The sequence below is a fragment of the Echinops telfairi genome, unplaced genomic scaffold (genome assembly GCF_000313985.2).
Source record: "Echinops telfairi isolate 266 unplaced genomic scaffold, ASM31398v2 ScPeMD7_12;HRSCAF=54, whole genome shotgun sequence".
Taxonomy (NCBI): domain Eukaryota; kingdom Metazoa; phylum Chordata; class Mammalia; order Afrosoricida; family Tenrecidae; genus Echinops; species Echinops telfairi.
In genome coordinates, this window is record NW_022103909.1 from 4,831,837 (window position 1) to 4,850,692 (window position 18,856).

Below are 18,856 nucleotides of genomic sequence, written 5' to 3' on the forward strand. Positions count from 1 at the left end.
CTCTCTAGGGTCACATGACTGGCTCCTGCGTCCTAGAGCGACGGGCTTTCCTGCGCGCCTATTGGCTGTTAACTGGACTACGGGTTGTCGAGAGGTCCAGTCCAGACAGAAGCCATTTGACTATTACTTTGAGGACGGAAGTGTCACAGCCTAGCTTGCGACCATTAGCGGAAGTTCGTCACGTCGCATTTGTCTCCGCACAGCGGATGTCTGTCGCCCCTTAGGTGACACTGGGAAGTGCTCGCAGCCTCCTCCGCTGCCTTCTGCTTGCACTATGGAGGGAGAGAGAAAGAACAGCAACAAACGGTGGTATTTTACTCGGGAGCAATTGGAAAATAGCCCATCCCGTCGTTTTGGCCTGGACCCAGATAAAGAACTTTCTAACCGCCAGCAAGCGGCTAATCTGCTTCAGGAGATGGGGCAACGTCTCAACGTGTATCCTTTCGGCCTAGGCCTCGGGCCTTGGAGTCGGTCCCGCCATGCGCCGGCGTCCAGGCCTCAGGCTCTGCCAGCTTCGGAAGTGGGGAGAGGGTAGTGAAGGACTGGGTTTTTACGTGGGAGAGCCCACGATGGGGCGGGCTGAAATTCAGTGTTCCGCGCGAGGGAAGCGAGGCGGAGTTAATTTCCCGCTCGCTCACCCGTGCCTTCAACACAGCTGGGAATTCGTATCCTTCCTGGCATTGTGTGTGTTAACTTTCCTGGTCTCTCGCCATTGTCTTCTGATGCCTTGCTCTGACACCTTGGGGAGCCTGCGTTTCCGCTATACCCTAGGGGCTTGGTACAGTGTATCATTGTTGACCGCCCCAGAACTTAATATTTAATGAGTTTTGAAAAGTTAAGAACTTGAAGGTCTTATTAAGGGTGACCTACAAGTAAGATCCCAGCATCTAAAGTTCAGGCTTCCGTTTCGGTCTTTTCACGTGCTCGTTAAAGGTCCTGTCAGTTTCTTGATTTTTCGTATCTAAAATTGGTTGTCTCACGATCTCGGCCCTGTCCCGGCAATCAGATAGTAGCTATAATTAATCTAATATAAAATTTTAGCAAAAGGGAGGATGTCGGTTTAGATTTGTAGGGGTGGAGACCACCTACAACTCTTATTTTAAAAGATTGTGGATTATATGCGAAGAAAACTGCAAAAAAAAAAGTCAGAAATACCCATTTTGTAGTTGCTCATAAAACCACATTTTTCATTTTTGAAACATTTGTATCTTTCCATGTATTTTTGTCGGGAAATATACTCTTGTAACTGAGAAAACGAATAATTTAGGTTCTTCCCACTCTGCATATAAAAATTATTTATGGGTTTAAGAATGCAACTCCCAGTTGTGAACAGTGAAGTTGTGGTCTTAACGGTTGTGTTCATTGAAAGAGAAGACTGATACCCAATTTGTTCCTAAGCATCCAGTCAGGCCTACATTAATCCTTGTTTGAAGGTGTTTCGTGCAACTTTAAACTTCCCTTTTTGTATGTCTGCTGTTTATAAGAGTGTTCCCATCATGGGAACTGCCTTCTGAAGTCGTTAGACGAGTAAAACTTGAAAAGGTTTTCCTTTAAAACCAAAAAAACAAACCTTTCTAAGGAACATCAATTTATTCCACAGTGTTTTTGGTCCCAGCGATTGCCACGTGAGGAGATTTGGTTGCCAGGGAGCCAAAGAACTGAGAAGTTAATTGCTGGAGCTTAGAAGGTGAGGGAGTTACACCAGGACCAGATCAGAGACCCTTGTAAACCACATTAATCAAATACCCTGAGCTAATCATTGATTCAAGTGACAGACAGGTTTAGATTACGTAAGGTATTGTGTATCATGACCTAAACTTCTTAGGAAATTTGTTTACTTATTCATTCAAACATTTATATTGAGTGCCTACTTTGTGTAAGACATTGTGCTGTATCTATTGACAATTTGATATAAGAGAATTATTTGCTCTTTAAATTGAAGAGGTTAAGTATAGTTTTTCTTCTAGGGACTTTTAAGGTACATGGCTGTATGGTCTTTTTCTGGGAGGAGATAAAGGTATTGTAACCATCCCTTTGGCTATACATTTTGGGGAATTAGGCTGCCTCTCTACTTGATTTTGGCCCTTAATTTGAACACTTTAGCTCCCAGTTGACTATCAACACTGCTATAGTATATATGCATCGATTCTACATGATTCAGTCCTTTACACAGTTTCATCGAAATGTAAGTATTTTTTTTAATATGATGTAATCCTTTTGTGATTTATTGCAACTCCTATTTCTTTGGTACTTGATCTTTTTTATTGAACTGGGATTTGAATTTCAGAAGTTCAGTTGCCCTCTTTTGTTGTGTATCACCCTGTCTTTCAGTTTCCTTGTGCAATCTCTAGTCTTGTGATGGGTTTAAGTGCAACCCAGCAGGCAGACTCACTGAGAAAGGGAACATGTAAACATTACCTTTTTGGGTTGGGGGGTAATGTTTAAAGGGGAAATCATGCTTAGTTTAAGCATAGATTTTTGAAGTGTTAAATGATAATATGGGCACAGGAAAACGTGATTACAAGCCTTTGACAAAATTCTATTCAGTGATTGGTTGGAGGGGGAAGGTACCTTATGTGATAATGACTGGGGAAATGACTTTTGGAATAGGAAAAGAAAATAATAATAATAAAGGGATTTTTTTTTTCTGGACAGAATTTAAATAGTGCTATTTTCAGTTTTGCTACATGAAATGGTCGTATTTAACATTATTGTAAATGACTTGGAACCAGTGCATAGTGATACCCCAGTTGCAGGTAAGACTTCGTTTGGTTAATAAAATCCCAAGTTAATATGGATAAACTTGATGAATACTTCATATGAAGTTGTGAGTCAAGTTTATTTCATTGTAGTTAATACTTTTTAAGGTTCCCTGGTGGCACTCTTAAGTGTTGAACTTCAAGCCTCAAGGGCAGTGGTTTGATTCACCGGTCGCTCCTCAGAAAGATGAGGAGGCTGTTTGCTCTCATGACATTTGTAGCCTCAGAAACCCCTTGTAGCTTCACTGAATTAGAGTCAACTCCATGACACTGGCACAGGGGAAAAGAAATATTTCAGGCATTTATGATATGAGTTCCTAGCTGTAATATATACGCTCTATATGTCATATGCCACAGAAAGCAATCTGTGAACCTAAATATTGCTCCTATAATGAACAAACCCGCTGCCATTAAGTCAATTCCAACTTATAATGGCTTTATAGGACAGGAGAACTGCTCCATAGAAATTCTGAGACTATAAACCTGTAATCTTTACTGCAGCTCTTTATAAAAGCAGTCTGCCGCATGTCTATCCTATGGATCAGCTAGTGGGTTAAAATTGCTGCCCTTGTGGTTAGCAGCTCACCATTTAACCCAGTGTGCTACCATTGCTCCCTGCTTCTGTGCTAAGGGATTGGTCATATTGGTATTGGACGTGACAGCACAGAAAACCCTTTGAATGTGTGGTTTAACTGCATCAGAAGTCCAAGGAAAAGGTTCTACTCAGCCTATGAGATTGCTATGAGTCGGAATTGACTCAATTGTGGTAGGTTTGGGTTTGCATTTTGGTTAGCTCCCTCTACTCTGAACCCACATTTTATTTATCTGTTTTGAAATAATTTGTTGTCTATTTGGCCAAAATTAACATAGTAAATTGGTTCCCATGTGATAATTTCCTCACACGCTGTTTGGTACCTTTCGTTAGTTACATCTTTCGCTATGTTCTGCCTGTTCCATTTCCAGCACTCTATTTTTGCTACCCCTTCTCAGCTTTAGAATAAATGGTCTCTTACAGGTGTTATTTTTAATAGAGCACTATTCTTACCAGTGATTTTTTTAATAGACTTTTTAAAAAGTTTTATTGCCATCATATAATTCATTGGTTTAAACACATTCAAAAGTTATTAAATCATTACCACAGCCTGTTTTAGAGCAATTTGTTCACTCTTGTACTCATTATTATTATTTTTAATCATTTTATTAGGGGCTCATACAACTTATCATAATCCATACATCAATTGTGTAAAGCACATTTGTACATTCATTGCCCTCATCATTTTCATCTTGTACTCATTATTAACTCCATTCCCTCCACCATCTCACCCAGAACCCAAAGAAACTGTCTCTCTGCGCGTAATAGTCTTTATTTTGTCTGCCCTCTGCTCACACTGCCTCATTAAGAGAAATATAAACATTTTATTAGCAACATTGAAGGTCCCTGGCGCAGCCAGAATGGAAGATTAATGTGAATTAAAAGAGAAAGTTGAAGAATGTATAGCTTTCTTGTCAATTCTGAAGGTTTTTATACAGTTCTTTCCTTACACTATGATACAGACTTGAAATCTGGAGTGGAATGAATTCCAAATCAATATGACTATACTTATTTTCTATAAAGTTAAATAAGGACAAAAACTCATTTTTCTGTGTATCTTCTGAAGAGTTTTCTGTAAAATTGTTGAATGCATGAATGGCCTGGTAATTTTCCAGTATAAAAAAACCTGTTGCTCTTGAGTTGGTGCCAGCTCATGGCAACCCTGTGTGTTACAGAGTAGAAGTACTTCTTAGAATTTTCTTGACTAAATCTTTTAGGGAAGCAGGTCACTAGACACTGCAAGGTGGATTTCATATTTTGGGTTAATTGAGTGTAAACTGTTTTTGCCACCTAGGGACCATATTGCCCAATATAGAATACTGTTTTGGCAGACCTTAAAATTTAAAGATTGAGTTTGAGTTTGATCTTTTTAAAAAGTAAACAAAACAAGCCCATTGCTACTGAGTCAAATTGCAACTCAGTGATTCTATGTGACAGAATAGAATGGCCCCTAATAGTTTCTAAGGATAGAAATCTTGGTAGAAGCAGACTATTGTATTTTTCTCCTGTGGAGAAGCTGGTGGGTTTGAACTGCTGGCCTTGAAGCAGATGAGTGCTTAACCACTGTGCTACCAGTGGTATTAAGATAATTGATTTAGGCATATTCTGAACTTAGTAATCAGAAGTACAGTAAAGCTTGACAGTGGGTTTTACACAGCATTGTATTGACTGATTTACTTTTGGTGTTTTTTATTATTCTCATGTCTAGCTTATCTAGTTCTTTGTGTATTGAGCTGTATGTTAGCTGTATTGGGTTTTTATTTTTTTCATTTTGTTGTGCATCCTTGTATCTTGTGTTTTGTGGTGGACGATCCTTGTTTAAAAATTTTATTGAAGAAAAGCATGCCTACAACAGCACACAAATGTGAAGTGTGCAACTTGATTAATTGTTGCACAGTTACAGGTATATAACAACAGTCAGATCAAGCTATAGTATGGGACTGCCATGCTTTTCCCAGCTTCAAAAGTTTACCACTTTTGAATGGGTGCAGTCTTAGCACTTGCCTATTTTAGTGGAAAGTATTTCAGTTTTCTTTCTCTGACATTGTGTTTTCACCTTACACGGGTTCTGGCTTCACTGGTTTTAATGTATATTTCCAAATCAGGAAGGCAGATTCCTTGTCCTGTGATTCAAATTAAGTTTAGTTCTTTAGTAATAATAATTAATGATTGGCCTATTTCTTTTCACTTAAAGTTTTGACATTGCATTTACTTTGTTTTTAAAAGCAGTTTGGAAAAATAAAAACAGTTTGGGGTTGTTGGATTTTCGTATTTACTATCTTCACTGTTTGTAAGTGGAGTAATAACAGAGTGAAAAGTTACTAATTGGAGAAAGTGAATGTTAATGCTTAGATGCTAAATTTTAATGCCTAACAAATTTAATTGGGTGTACTTGATTGGCTGTACTTTCTCAAGTTGACTCTTATGAGACCAGCCGGGCTTAGTGGTTAAATGTACGGGTCCTGGAGCTTGCTGTACTGCTTTATGGGCTAATTTGTCTTTGGGGCAAGTTTCTGAAAGCCTGTAAGTTTTCTCACTTCTATAAAGACAATAGTGCCTTCCTCAGCGAGTAGTTGGTAGAATTGAGATGAATTAATTTACAACGAACATGGCAACTCGCTTGCTGAAAGTGAAGAGAACTTGAAGCACTTACAAAGTTCAAAGACTACAGCCTTCAGAATGGATTGTCCTTCAACATAAAACAAAAATCCTCCCAACTAGACCAGTAAGCAACATTATGGTAAACAGAGAAAAGATGAAAATTGTCAAGGATTGCATTTTTCTTGGATCCATAATCTGCACTATGGAAATAGCAGTCAGACAATCGAATAACAGTTAATTGGGCAACCCTGCTACAAAAGACCCTTTCAAGTGTTCAAAAGCAGAGATGCACTTTGAGGACTATGGTGGTCCTGCCCCACCCTGGCCTTCAAGTTGTCTCCGCACATGAAAGAGCTGAACAATGAATCAGGGAGACTGGAGACAAAGAGATGCGCTTGAATTATAATGTCTGTGAAGAGTATTGACTGAATTGTGGAATGTCAGAAGAACAAATATCTGTTTTAGAAGTACAGCCAGAATGCTCCTTAGAAGCCAGGATGAGGAAATGACCTGTTATGTCATGTACTTTGGAAATGTTATCAGGATGTTTCTGGAGAAGGACATCATGTTTGCTAGAGTTTCAACAAAAAGGAGGAAGACTCTCAATGAGATGGATTGATAAGTGCTGCAGCAATAGCAGAGATTGTGAAGATGGGGTTGAAGTTCTGTGTGGCCATTGCAACAAAGGAACAAACCCAGCCAAGAAGTAGCGTGTGTGTGGGAGGGACGTCAGGTGTCAGAATTGGTTAAAAGGTTGGAGATTTGAGTGAGTCTTAAAATTCAGAAGAACACCTGCCGTATAGGGTAACTGTGAGTTAGGATCCACTCAATGATAGTGAGTTTATACACACATACACAATAGACTACATCATTAGTGCACCAGTGGATATGGATAAATGGTTAGAAGCAAGGAGAATATTTTAGTAGAATTGTGAATTATGTAAAGCATAATTAAAGTGATGAAGTTGAGTCATGCATAGGATTTGAAGTTCATAGACATAACTCTTAGGGCTACTTTTTATCTAGAATTAACTGGTAAATGTATTTTTAATTTTCTCTCTATTCAGTCTGTGGCTCCAGCAGCCTTATTTTTAGCAGCAAAAGTAGAGGAGCAACCAAAAAAATTGGAGCATGTCATCAAGGTGGCACATGCTTGTCTCAATCCTCAAGAATCACTTCCTGATATTCGGAGTGAGGTAGGGGTTTAATTACACATCTGCTTGTCTTTATTTATAGTGTGACCTGATTTTTTAACTTTGCTTTACGTAAGTTTCAGTGGGTCTCTTGAATATTTCATTGTTTGCTTTTTACTAACCTTAAAAAATTGGGGGCTGGATGAAAAAATTACAGGAACTCATCTGTAGTAAAATTGGGAAGTGATGAAACACAAAATGAAAATTTATTATCTAGTAATGAACCACTATTCCAGCTTCATTTCTGTGTATGTTTTGCATTCTTTTCCACTTACCAGTAATAGAGATTTTTGACTTGACCAGTAGCTCTTCTTGAAAAGAATGATTGCTCTGGTCTTTTGCCAAGGTCTGAGACTAATAAGTACTATTGGTCCATAGAATTTGAGTTTGCTTTTTAAAACTTATTTAAAAAATTTTTGCTTTTTTAAGATTTCGAAAAATTCTCACTCTTTTTATCACCTATTTATTTTCACCTCTTTGTTTTTAATATATTAGAAGGAAGACTCTGATGTTCTATATATTTAACATAATATTTAACTGATTTATTATTTAACTGCTACCACATCTTTCCCCCACAGAGCAGCTAACCACTGATCTTTCTTTTAGCAATTGGGCACTTAACACTCTACCACTGTTTTCCTATCTTAGCTATGTATGAGGAGGGAACTTTAGAAAGTTCATGGAAATTTTCCATTATCTTTTCATTCAATTTTTCCATCAACTTTTTGAAGCCCCCCCCTTGTGTAAGTAAAGCGTTATCTCTCAGTGCACCACTCCTAAAATTATATATATAGATATATATATATGGAGAATCTATTCTGAATGGAAAAGGAATTTATCTGCCTTTGCCTTTTGTTGTTCTGGTTTCCCTAGGATGGGCTGTTAAAATTATTTAGATTTCCTCTATTGCACCTTTTGGAGGAATAATTTCTTTGTTTTCTCACCTACAGGCTTACCTGCAGCAAGTTCAAGATCTGGTGATATTAGAAAGTATTATTTTGCAGACATTAGGTAGGTAAGATTATTTTCCTTGAAAACATTAAAAAAATTATGAGAGGGCTCCAAAAAGTTTCAGGGGAAATTCCATTATCTTTAATTCCATTTTTCATGAACAATTTTGAAGCCCCCTTGTATGTATGCATGCATGTATATATAATGATACTTTGCAAGATAGGAAACAGGAAGAAATCCACAGGAAGGCTTTTCAAAATGACCATCTGTTTCTAGACTCTAGAGCTCAGAGTTTAACCCTGACCTGTACTATCGTGGATGGAACGCCAGTACAGTTGACAATTGAAACAGCAGTTGGTTTTGTTTTCCCATTTTAGAGTTTGTGATTTGCGTTTTAAGCTTAAGCAATCATTAACTGGGGAGAAAATCTAAATAACTTCCAAGGTTTTATGGTCTATTGTAAGTAGGTAAACAGCATTTGTTTTTAAAACTGATGGGGGGGACCAGGGTAAGGGGGAACCAATAGATCACAGTGATTAGCTTTTGGCCCCCAACCCAGGGGGACGGACAGCAGAAAAATGGATGAAATGAGACAGCTGTCGGTGTAAGACTTGGAAAAAAAGAATAATTGATAAATTATCAAGGGGGGGTGGGGGGTGAAAGGAGGAGCTGATGCCAGGGGCTGAAGTAGAAAGAAAAAATGTTTTGAAAAAGATGATGACAACATATGTACAGATGTGTTTGACAAAATGGATATATGCATGGGTTGTGATAAGAGCTGTAAGAGCCCCCAATTAAAAAACAACAAAACAACTGATAACCAGTGTGTGGAATACCAAAGTGGAGTTGAAGGAATTCATGGTATACCTGTTGCATGGGCAGCTCTGATACTGTTCTGTTACTATCTATTATTTTCACCAGTGTCTTTGTTATCTAGTGCTGCTATAATGGAAACACCGAAAGAGGATGGCTTCAACAAATTTTATTTTCTCAGTTTAGGAGCCTAGAAATCCAAATTCAGAGTACAGCTGGTAGGGTCGGCTTGTTTTCTGTGTCCAGAGATTGGCTAAAAACACGCCCTGCAGGAATTCTATCTGGTGAGCATAACAAAGGCAACCCATTCCTCATTGTAATTAGAGGACAGCCTGTCTTTCTCCCAAGAGACTTTCTCCAGAGAAGCAGCTGGTGGTTTAGAGCTTCAGACCTTGTGATGAGCAGCCCAGTGACTACTGTGCCACCAAGTACTCCTTAAAGCAGCTTTGCTCTTTGGAACCAAGTTGGCGAAGATCGGACTCGCCAGATTAGAAGGTTGTGTGTGCATGAGGCCCATTTTTGAAACTGAGAAGCCTACATTCTCCCATGCTCCTCCCATCAGTTGTGCTGCTCCAGAGCTGCTGCTGCTGGGATGGTCCTTTTCTTGGAGGACAGCAGGTGGCGTTCCTTTGGCCTGTTGCTGCCTGTAGATTTCTAAGAGGCGGCCAGCATGCTCTCCTTTTGTTTTCTCTGTCCCTTTCAGCTGATCGATTTTCTCAATGTTAGATTACCCAGCAGGCAACTTAAGCACGGATTTACTTGTGCTTACTTAGTTTGTGAAGAAACGATTTCGTTTCTTTTTATTTAACCACACAAAGGATCCTCGTCTGTATGGCTAATGTATATCCCCTCCCAACCTCACAGCACCTTCCTACAGAATCAAAGCATCTTTTCAAATTCACAATCCCCGAGCAACATGCTGTTGTCAAAATTGACTTTTGGTTTGGGTAGGGGCATAGTACCCAGGAGGTAAGGTAAACGTGGATTTTGCTTCCTGCCCATGTTTTCTGCAGTGGTAATTGGTTAGATCTGTCACACACAGACTTCATCTCTTGAATAAAAAGATTACCACCATGTTCTTGGTGAACATTCTATAGGCCATGTGCCCTTAGGTCTGTCTCTTTCCCCTTGTGTTTTACTTTGTTGGCAAGAAACCATGTGGCTCCTGGAGGATCTTGCTTATAAATCTCACACGTTCTATCTTCTACTGAACATTTGAGATTCAGACAAATTCTTTGCCACTGCTCTTCCTTCATTGCCCAAGCACATGCTCACCATTTACTTTTAAAGCCTTAACAGAAGTACAATTAAAGTTTGCATCTAGCAATATTCGGTTGCTGGCACCCTATGTATTCTCAAAGATGATACTTTCTTTATAGCTCTCCACAGTTCCTTCTGAGTCCTCAGAGAATTTGCCTTTAATATTCATAACTACCCATCGTCTTTTTAGGGTATTCGATGCTTTTATTAGGAAGTACCTTAAAACTCTTCCAGCCTCTACCCAGTTTCAAAATACTTTCCACATTTTAAGTATCTCTAGAACAGCACACTACTCTCTGGTACCACATTCTGAGTTATCTTAGTTTCTGTAACAGAAATGCCACAAGAGAATGGCTTTAACAATTGGAAATTTATGTTCTCACAATTTGCTACTCTGTCACAAAAAAAGCAAAACAAAAAACAAGCTCAGTAGAACTTCCCCTTTGGGTTTCTGAGACTGAATCTTTACAGGAGTAGAAAGCGTCAGCTGATGGGTTAGCAGCCACAGTCAGCTCATAAAGAAGTTCCTTGTCTCTTCTGAGCTGCTTTTAGGCAATTTTGTGGTGGCTTGGCATCTTTCTTCCTCCATTCCTGTTTGGTTTGCGCTTTCACTTGTTGAGATTGACTAAAGCACTCTGCTGATTCTGCCTCATTAACATAAAGATAACCCATCCCCCAACGAAACTGTAACTCCCATAAAAGAGGTACAGTCTCAGAGACCCACAGAGGCAGTTCTCTCCTGTCCTATAGGTCCTTATCAGTCCATTTGATGGTAATGGGTTTGGCTTTTTTATATACTAGCATAAGATTAGGGTTTCCAACATTTTGAGGGACATAAGATAATTCAGTCCATCACAAGCAGAGAGATTGCCTTTAAAAACAGAGCAGATGTGGAAAACAAAGATTCTTGCTGTAGATAGTACTTTTTTCTCTAGAGGAAGAATTTATGATTGCTGGAAAATTAGTGTACAGCTGTATTTTACTGCACATATATTGAAGGGGTTTCAAAAAGTTTGTGACAAAATTCCATTATCTTTTCCCGCTGTTATTACTACTGTTAATACTCTTTTCCCGTTGTTATTACTAATATCTTAACATGGAAACCTGCGAGTTAGTGATCTTTATAGAGTAATTTATAATATGTAAAAGTCTCAATAAAATGCCTTTACTTGTAGCTAGAAATTTTTATTTATATGCTCCCAGGCAGTAACTTCTTCAGAAAACTTTTTTTTTAATTTAAGTAAACTGATTTCCATTATGTAAACACATTAAACACCATCTGAGATGGGATAAAATGATCACTACCAGTTGTACAGGAGATGATAGGTAAGAGAGGAATGAGTTTTAAATGTGGTGTCCAGGTTAAGCCATGAACAAGTAGTCCTCACGTCTAAGCCGTATTAGATTCACTGAGGTGCTTCTGCTGCCCCTAACAGTGTTTTGTGCTTAGGAGTTACTGAGGGGTCTTGAGACTGCATTAGCCTTATATTTTAGTGGTGATTTCTGGCTCAAAAACAGCAGCTCTGGGGATCGTGCCTCCACCAAGAACAGGCTGCCTATTTTATGGGACTCAGTTCGGCACTGAACAGCGTGATTCGGAGGGGGGAAAAGGAGTCCTTTAACGATGACCCAGATAAAAGCTGGATAAAATATCTTGAGTTCTTTACCACTTTAACCAGGTTTTCTTGATTTTTAGGTTTTGAACTAACAATTGATCATCCGCATACACATGTGGTAAAGTGCACTCAGCTTGTTCGAGGTAAGGAAGCCTGAGACAGCTTTCCTCAGTTGCTTTTACCATTTAGCATCTTTATTTGCTATTGACTAATACATGATACAACTGCTTTGGCCAAAAGTAAAGTTGAAAGGTCTGCCTGGTTCAGTCAAAATGAATGGTGTGACTGCAAGGTTTTTATTTGTGTGTGTGTGTGATATAAATGATGCTTTTCAATATTTTCCAGTTGAAGACATGCATTTGAGTATATTTGTAAAATATGGGCAGACTTTGAAAAGTCACTAAGTCCTAATTTTGAGTCTAGGATTGATTGCTCCAGGCACTTTTAAAGGCCATACAACCTAATTGTATGACTAACAATCCCTGGGCGGGGCTTTTCTTTTTATTCTGATTTAATCTTAGTAACTGTAATAGAATGAAGCCCTGTTCTTCCTGTTTTTCCTACCTACAAATATCAAAACTACTTGGACACCATCATGCATTTAAGTGCCTTGTATCATCTTGTAGACCAAACTAAGAACTGGCCTATTTTATATTTCAGTGTTTTTTTCATTGGAAAATTTCCAGCATTTCCCCAAATTCTTCTTTATATTTTTTGAAAGCACTGAAACGGTACACTGAGTAGGGATTGGATTAAACAGGTGGAAAATACATTCATATTAAAAAGACCGAGGTTTTAAGAAGGTGCAAATTTGATTTTCACTCAAAGCATGCTTTCTTCTAGGAACAACTCTTATTATACATTAGGTACATTACATAATTTACCTGTTATTTGATAATTTGGGGTTTAAATCAAAGATTGCCTTAATTAAAACTTCATTTTTCTTTTTAAATGGTTTTATTATACATTATTGCACATTCTATCATATTAGATTTATGGTAGCATTACCACAGCTAATTAGAACTTCGTTTTCCAGCAAAAGTCACAGTTCCCAACTGTGTAGCTTGCCTCTGAGTTAGTGTTTCCTCTAATTCAGTGCTGGTAAGTGAGTCCTTGCATCAGAATCTGTGAGGTACTTGTTAAAAGTGCAAGTCCCTCTTTCTAAACACGCAAAATCCAATTCTATGGAGGATGCCTAGGAATTGCACTTAAAACAGGTCACCCAGAAAATACCTGGAGTGTAGCATAAAGCTTTACTTGCTAAGTTTGAGAATAGCATAATAATAAAGAAATATAAATTGTTACTATGCCACTTTTGGTAGAATGTAAACATCAGGTGGCCAGGGACCATGTCTGCCTCACTCATCCCATTGTATAGTCTCAGTACCTCGAAAATAATGGAGGAACCCTGGTTGCTCCAAAGTTAAGGCACTGGGCTGCTAACCAGAAGGTCAGACATTCAAACCCCTTCGCTGCCCTGCTGGAGAAGGAAGGTTGTGGTGGTCGGCTACTGTAAAGACTTATAGCCATAGAAACGTTGTCGGGTAGTTCTACTCTGCCCTATATGGTTGCTATGAGTTGGAATTGACTTGCAGTGGGTGATGGTTGGTGCAAAAAATAAATGCATGCTAATTATCTTTTGGAAATGAATGGGACTAATAACTTTTCTCCTCCATTCCCCTTGACCTTTTGTTTTTTTAGCGAGCAAGGACTTGGCACAGACTTCTTACTTCATGGCAACGAACAGGTTTATATTTAAAATTTCTTGTCTTTTTGGGATAGAGCATAGGTTGGAGCTGTCATTTTTTGAGGGACAAATAGAAGAACTTCAGTTCTGGTACTTAGTAAACTAGAACCCAAAGGCCTAAGTATAGAAATGATCTTTGATACAATGTGTATCAAGGTATAGTATAAGTAATTCTTTGGTAATGTTGATTTCCACAGTTGAACCTTAAATCCCGTGGCAGTCTATTGGTCATGGTCATTTAGTTATTTAGGATTGCCCTACTGGTGCAGTGGTTACATACCAACTGAAAGGGTAGCAGTCTACTTCCATAAAGATGCTAGCCTTGGAAACCCTGTATGGTCGATTCTCCTGTATCCTATAGGATCTCTGTGAGTCTGAAAAGACTCCCATGAATGGCCTGATAGAAAAATTTTAGCACAGACCATTACTTAAACATATTCATACTTCATGGGAAAATCATATCACTGTTTTGGTTAGTATGTATTAGTACTGATTCTTTGATAGCTACTGAATTCTGCATTTTATCGTTTTGCCTTAAACTCTCTTTTACGAGTACAGAACTGAAAGTTTATATGAACTTGAAGCTTGTTGACAGTGACTCACAATCTAATTTGGAGAATGTGGCAATATTTACATTTTAAATTATTCTTTTTTTCCTCCTTCTGTCCCGAGGTGGGCACTTACGTATCTGATATGACTTGCAATATTTATTGCAAATATACAACAAAATATATCATATATTACCTAGTAACTTACCCGCTCTCATTTCCAATCTATAGTTGTGGAAACCAAAGATATCGTTAATGACTGTCAAAGCTAAGTTCATTTTTACAGCCTGGATGTGAGAAATTTTTTAAACCATCACTTATGCAGTCACACTTCATGGACTGATCATCTAATCACTATTTAATTAGAACTATGACTAGCAAAAGTGAAGGCCATTTTGACTTTTTCCTTAGGTATTTCCTATAGAGATAACACCAAAAATCCTAAAAGTTTCCTTATGGTGTAAGCTTATACTGAGGAAAGTAGAGTACTACTAATGCAATAGAGAACAGAGTACTTTTTAAACACCTGTACACCCACTGGGGATACACTCAGCACTTTGAGGTTGGAAGGGAGTCCCTGGTAACATGTGAATTGAATGATCAAGAAATTTGGAAATGGTTGCTGCTTGAACAGGTGGGCTAATGGAATGCTCATACTGAGTGTTGAATCAGAGCTAGATATTTCTTGCCCGTCTTGCTCATCAGTGTTTTTTGTTTTTGTTTTGTTTTTCAAAGATTTTTTTTCCTTTAAAAACAAAAATGATAATGGAGAGTTTTAGCTCTGGGTTCAGCATTGAGAGCTCATGATACTCTCTGTTTCCTTCCCTCTGATGTCAGCCTGCATTTGACCACATTTAGTCTGCAGTACACACCTCCTGTGGTGGCCTGTGTCTGCATTCATCTGGCTTGCAAGTGGTCCAACTGGGAGATCCCAGTCTCAACTGACGGGAAGCACTGGTGGGAGTATGTTGACGCCACTGTGACCTTGGAACTTTTAGATGGTAAGTTTTAGAGTAAGGGACCTTGGAAAGCACTTGCTCTTGATGTGTCACATGTATGGGCAAATGTGACTCGAGCCAGATGGACACAGTGAGGTAGTTGAGGTTACCCTGCTTCATTCCTTCTGCTTCACTGAGTGTTTCTAATGTCCTTTTTCCCTCCCCTTTTAATGTAGAGCTGACCCATGAATTTCTACAGATTCTGGAGAAGACACCCAATAGGCTCAAACGCATTCGGAATTGGAGGGTGAGAATTACTACTGTCAGCATGTGGAACAAAACTAGTTTCATTTTTTGACTTGCACCAGTGAACGTGCTAAAATTAGATGTGTACCCTGAATTTGGATTTTCCTTTCTTGTACAAACTCATGGTTTTCAAATTGATCCCAACTCATTGTAGCCCTATAGAAATAGAGTAGAACTGCCTGGTGTCTGAAACTGTAACTCTTTACAGGAGTAAACAGTCTCATCTTTTGCCCTTCCTATAGTTATGCAATAACATGACATCAACTTCGTAGGTGTTAATGACGACTGTAGGTGATAGCAGGATTTGCCTTGTGGTGTGTAACTCGTAATCATTGGCCAACACAACTGGTCAAGTCCTTTTGGTGTGGAGACTTACAGGGGAACTAGTGCCTTCTCTGATTACTGGTGAAGGCAAGATGAGCTTTACACGATTAGAATTGGTATCAACGTTTTATCTTTGACATTGCCTACTTTTTATTTTTTTATTAATTTTTTTATTTTCTATTCCAAAATATGTTTTATTTTGAACAGTTTTATTGGCATATAATTCACAAACTATACAATTAAATAGTTCAATCATATTTTTAGCAATTTTGTTGCATATTATTCACATATCACACCATTCAATAGTTTGATCACAACAAGAAGAGTTGGGGGGGAAAAGAAAAGTTGTGCAATCATCACCACAATCAGTCTTTTTAAAAAAATCATTTTATTGGGGGCTCATACAACTCTTGTGACAATCCATACATACATCAATTGTGTAAAGCACATTTGTACATTGCTTGCCATCATCATTCTCAAAACATTTACCCTCCACTTAAGTCCTTGGCATCAGCTCCCGATTTTTACCCCTCCCTGACATTGCCTACTTTTAAAAGGGACTTTAGAATTGTGTTTGACATATATTGCAGTGCAAAGTATGTGAAATATTTTTTATTTATGAATAATGGAATCATTACTTCTTTTACCAGTGTCATAGAAATTTTATTTGAGTATGTTCATTTCTCATAATTTGAAACAGAGAAGTTTTCATTTTATTTTCTTGAGTGAATTGCAGAAGATGAATGTGCCTAGTGGGTAGCAAAGGAGGCTTAAGGGCACATACTGTTCGGGCTCTGTTTGATAGAAATTTTTTTTTCTGATGGTAATAAAGAACCAGACATGAAGAGATGTTATTTTGCTTCATTCTAGGCATGCCAGGCTGCCAAGAAAACAAAAGCAGATGACCGAGGAGCAGATGAAAATACTTCAGAGCAGACAATCCTCAATATGATTTCCCAGAGCTCTTCAGACACAACTATTGCAGGTTTAATGAGCATGTCAACTTCTTCTACCATGAATGCTGTGCCTTCCCTCCTACCCACTGAAGAGTCATCCAGCAATGTGAGCAGTGTGGAGATGTTGCAGGGTGAGCGTTGGCCAACTTCCCAACCTCAGCCTTTTAAACTGGAGGCTTCTCAGGGTCATCGGACTAGTGAGAAGATAGCACTTCTAGGCGTTGATCACTCCTTGCAACCAGATGGTTCAAATGCATTTCTGTCCCAGAAGCAGAGCAGTAAGAGTGTGCCCTCTGCTAAAGTGTCTCTGAAAGAATACCGTGCCAAGCACGCAGAGGAGTTGGCTGCTCAGAAGAGGCAGCTGGAGAACATGGAGGCCAACGTGAAGTCACAATATGCGTACGCTGCCCAGAATCTGCTCTCCCACCAGGACAGCCATTCTGCAGTCATTCTGAAGATGCCCTTGGAAGGCTCAGAAAACCCTGAGCGCTCTTTTCTGGAAAAAGCTGACAAAGCAGCTCTCAAAATGAGAATCCCAATGGCAGGTGGGGAGAAGACTGCCTCTTCAAAGCCAGAAGAGATAAAGATGCGTATTAAAGTCCATGCTTCATCTGAGAAGCACAATTCTGTAGATGACAGTGTTACAAAGAACCGAGAACACAAAGAAAAGCACAAGACTCACCCATCTAACCATCACCATCACCACAACCACCACTCGCACAAGCACTCACACTCACAGCTTCCAGCTGGTTCTGGGAACAAACGTCCAAGTGATCCAAAACACAGTCAAACAAGCACCTTACCACACAAAGCTTACAGCTTGTCCAGTTCTTTCTCCTCTTCCAGTTCTGCTCGCAAAAGGGGTCCACCGGAAGAAACTGGAGGAGCAATGTTTGATCATCCAGCAAAGCTTGCCAAGAGTACTAAATCTTCCATAAACTTCGCCTTCCCTCCTCTTCCCACAATGGCCCAATTGCCCGGGCATAGCTCAGATACAAGTGGCCTTCCTTTCTCACAGTCCATCTGTAAAACTCGAGTTCCACATATGAAACTGGATAAAGGCCCCACTGGGGCCAATGGTCACAACACAACCCAGACTATAGACTATCAAGATACTGTGAATATGCTTCACTCCCTGCTCAGTGCCCAGGGTGTTCAGCCCACTCAGCCGCCTCCATTTGAATTTGTTCATTCTTACAGCGAGTATCTGAATCCGCGGGCTGGTGGAATCCCTTCCAGATCTGGCAATACAGACAAGCCCCGACCACCACCTCTACCATCAGAACCTCCCCCACCACTCCCACCCCTTCCTAAGTGAAAAAGAAGCAGAAGGGGGTGGCGGGACTTCTTTTTTAAAGAAAAAACTACTGATTTTGGACTAAGAAAATTACTTCCTTTATGAAATGCTCACCCTTTTTGGACTGGAGAAGAACTGATACCAAGAAGTGTGTCGGAGTGGTAGAGAGCCTTGGTTGTCACATCTACTGCCTCCGAAATCTAAAACTTATTTTATTAGCGCTTTTTTACAGATTGATACTAGAGAGGTGGGAATGTGTTGAAGCTGTGAAGGATTAAGAACCCTTTCTCTTCTTGGCCTCTCCACTTCCTAATTAGGTTGATTGGATTGATAACTTCCCTCTTCCTGCCAGGACTGATAAAAGGAGGGCTTGGTTTTATCGAACAATTGTGGATACTTGGGGATTAATATATCATTAGAGAGGAAGTATTTAAATGTCAAAAATCTTTTAAGAGACTAAAATAATTTAAAGAAAGTAAGTTATCTGTTTAGTTTTTTTATATAATTGGGGGGTGGGGGGGAGAGGAATTTTGCTGTGTGTATAAGATACAGAGCAATCACTCTTGCGGGGAGGGTGGGATATGTGTGGGGGGTGGGAGGGTAGGTTTTGGCCAAGACTTCTGAGATGGACTCAGGCCACCTGAAGTGTTGAGACTTTTTAGTAAGTATGTAAGCTTGGGTATGTTTATTTTTAAGTGTGTGTGTGTGTGTGTGTGTGTGTTTGTGTAAAAGTCATGTTTCAACATTCCTTCCCTGTCCCTCGCCATTTGTACTTCCCAAAGTCTCCTGGAGAAAGCATGATGCGGCCTTGAGAAAAGAATGGGAGAGGCCTGCATTTGACATGGCTTTCCCCCTTCCTGTCGAAACGGAGCAGTGGCCTTCTAAATTACATCCAGTTGGACTTTGGAAAGTGTTCGCATGAGAGTCGCTTCAGGCAGGGGCTCTTGGGGATAAG

General features: G+C 39.3%; 1 protein-coding gene across 3 annotated transcripts; it reads left to right on the plus strand.

The window, feature by feature from the left end:
* The first annotated feature begins 213 nt into the window (after nucleotides 1–213).
* CCNT1 (cyclin T1) lies at nucleotides 214–18,405 on the plus strand. Of its 3 annotated transcripts, XM_004711422.2 has the most exons (9): nucleotides 214–435; nucleotides 2,104–2,185; nucleotides 7,020–7,148; nucleotides 8,096–8,156; nucleotides 11,866–11,928; nucleotides 13,487–13,532; nucleotides 14,918–15,081; nucleotides 15,255–15,325; nucleotides 16,519–18,405. In XM_004711422.2, exons 1-9 carry the CDS (start codon nucleotides 275–277, stop codon nucleotides 17,920–17,922), a joined length of 2,181 nt encoding a protein of 726 aa, XP_004711479.1. In that variant the 5' UTR covers nucleotides 214–274; the 3' UTR covers nucleotides 17,923–18,405. The 3 variants fall into 3 exon arrangements, 2 of the variants coding, with proteins under 2 accessions (XP_004711479.1, XP_045143214.1); XR_006679815.1 differs by lacking the exon at nucleotides 14,918–15,081 and having other exon boundaries at nucleotides 16,519–16,607; XM_045287279.1 differs by lacking the exons at nucleotides 214–435; nucleotides 2,104–2,185 and adding an exon at nucleotides 2,695–2,756.
* The last annotated feature ends 451 nt before the right edge of the window (nucleotides 18,406–18,856 follow it).

Excerpts from the sequence above, each read along its gene's own strand:
- CCNT1 (XM_004711422.2), top strand. The coding sequence starts at position 275 with ATGGAGGGAGAGAGAAAGAACAGCAACAAACGGTGGTATTTTACTCGG. Across the intron at positions 8,157-11,865 it reads TATTATTTTGCAGACATTAG|GTTTTGAACTAACAATTGAT; the intron begins GTAGGTAAGATT and ends CTTGATTTTTAG. Across the intron at positions 15,082-15,254 it reads GACCTTGGAACTTTTAGATG|AGCTGACCCATGAATTTCTA; the intron begins GTAAGTTTTAGA and ends CTTTTAATGTAG.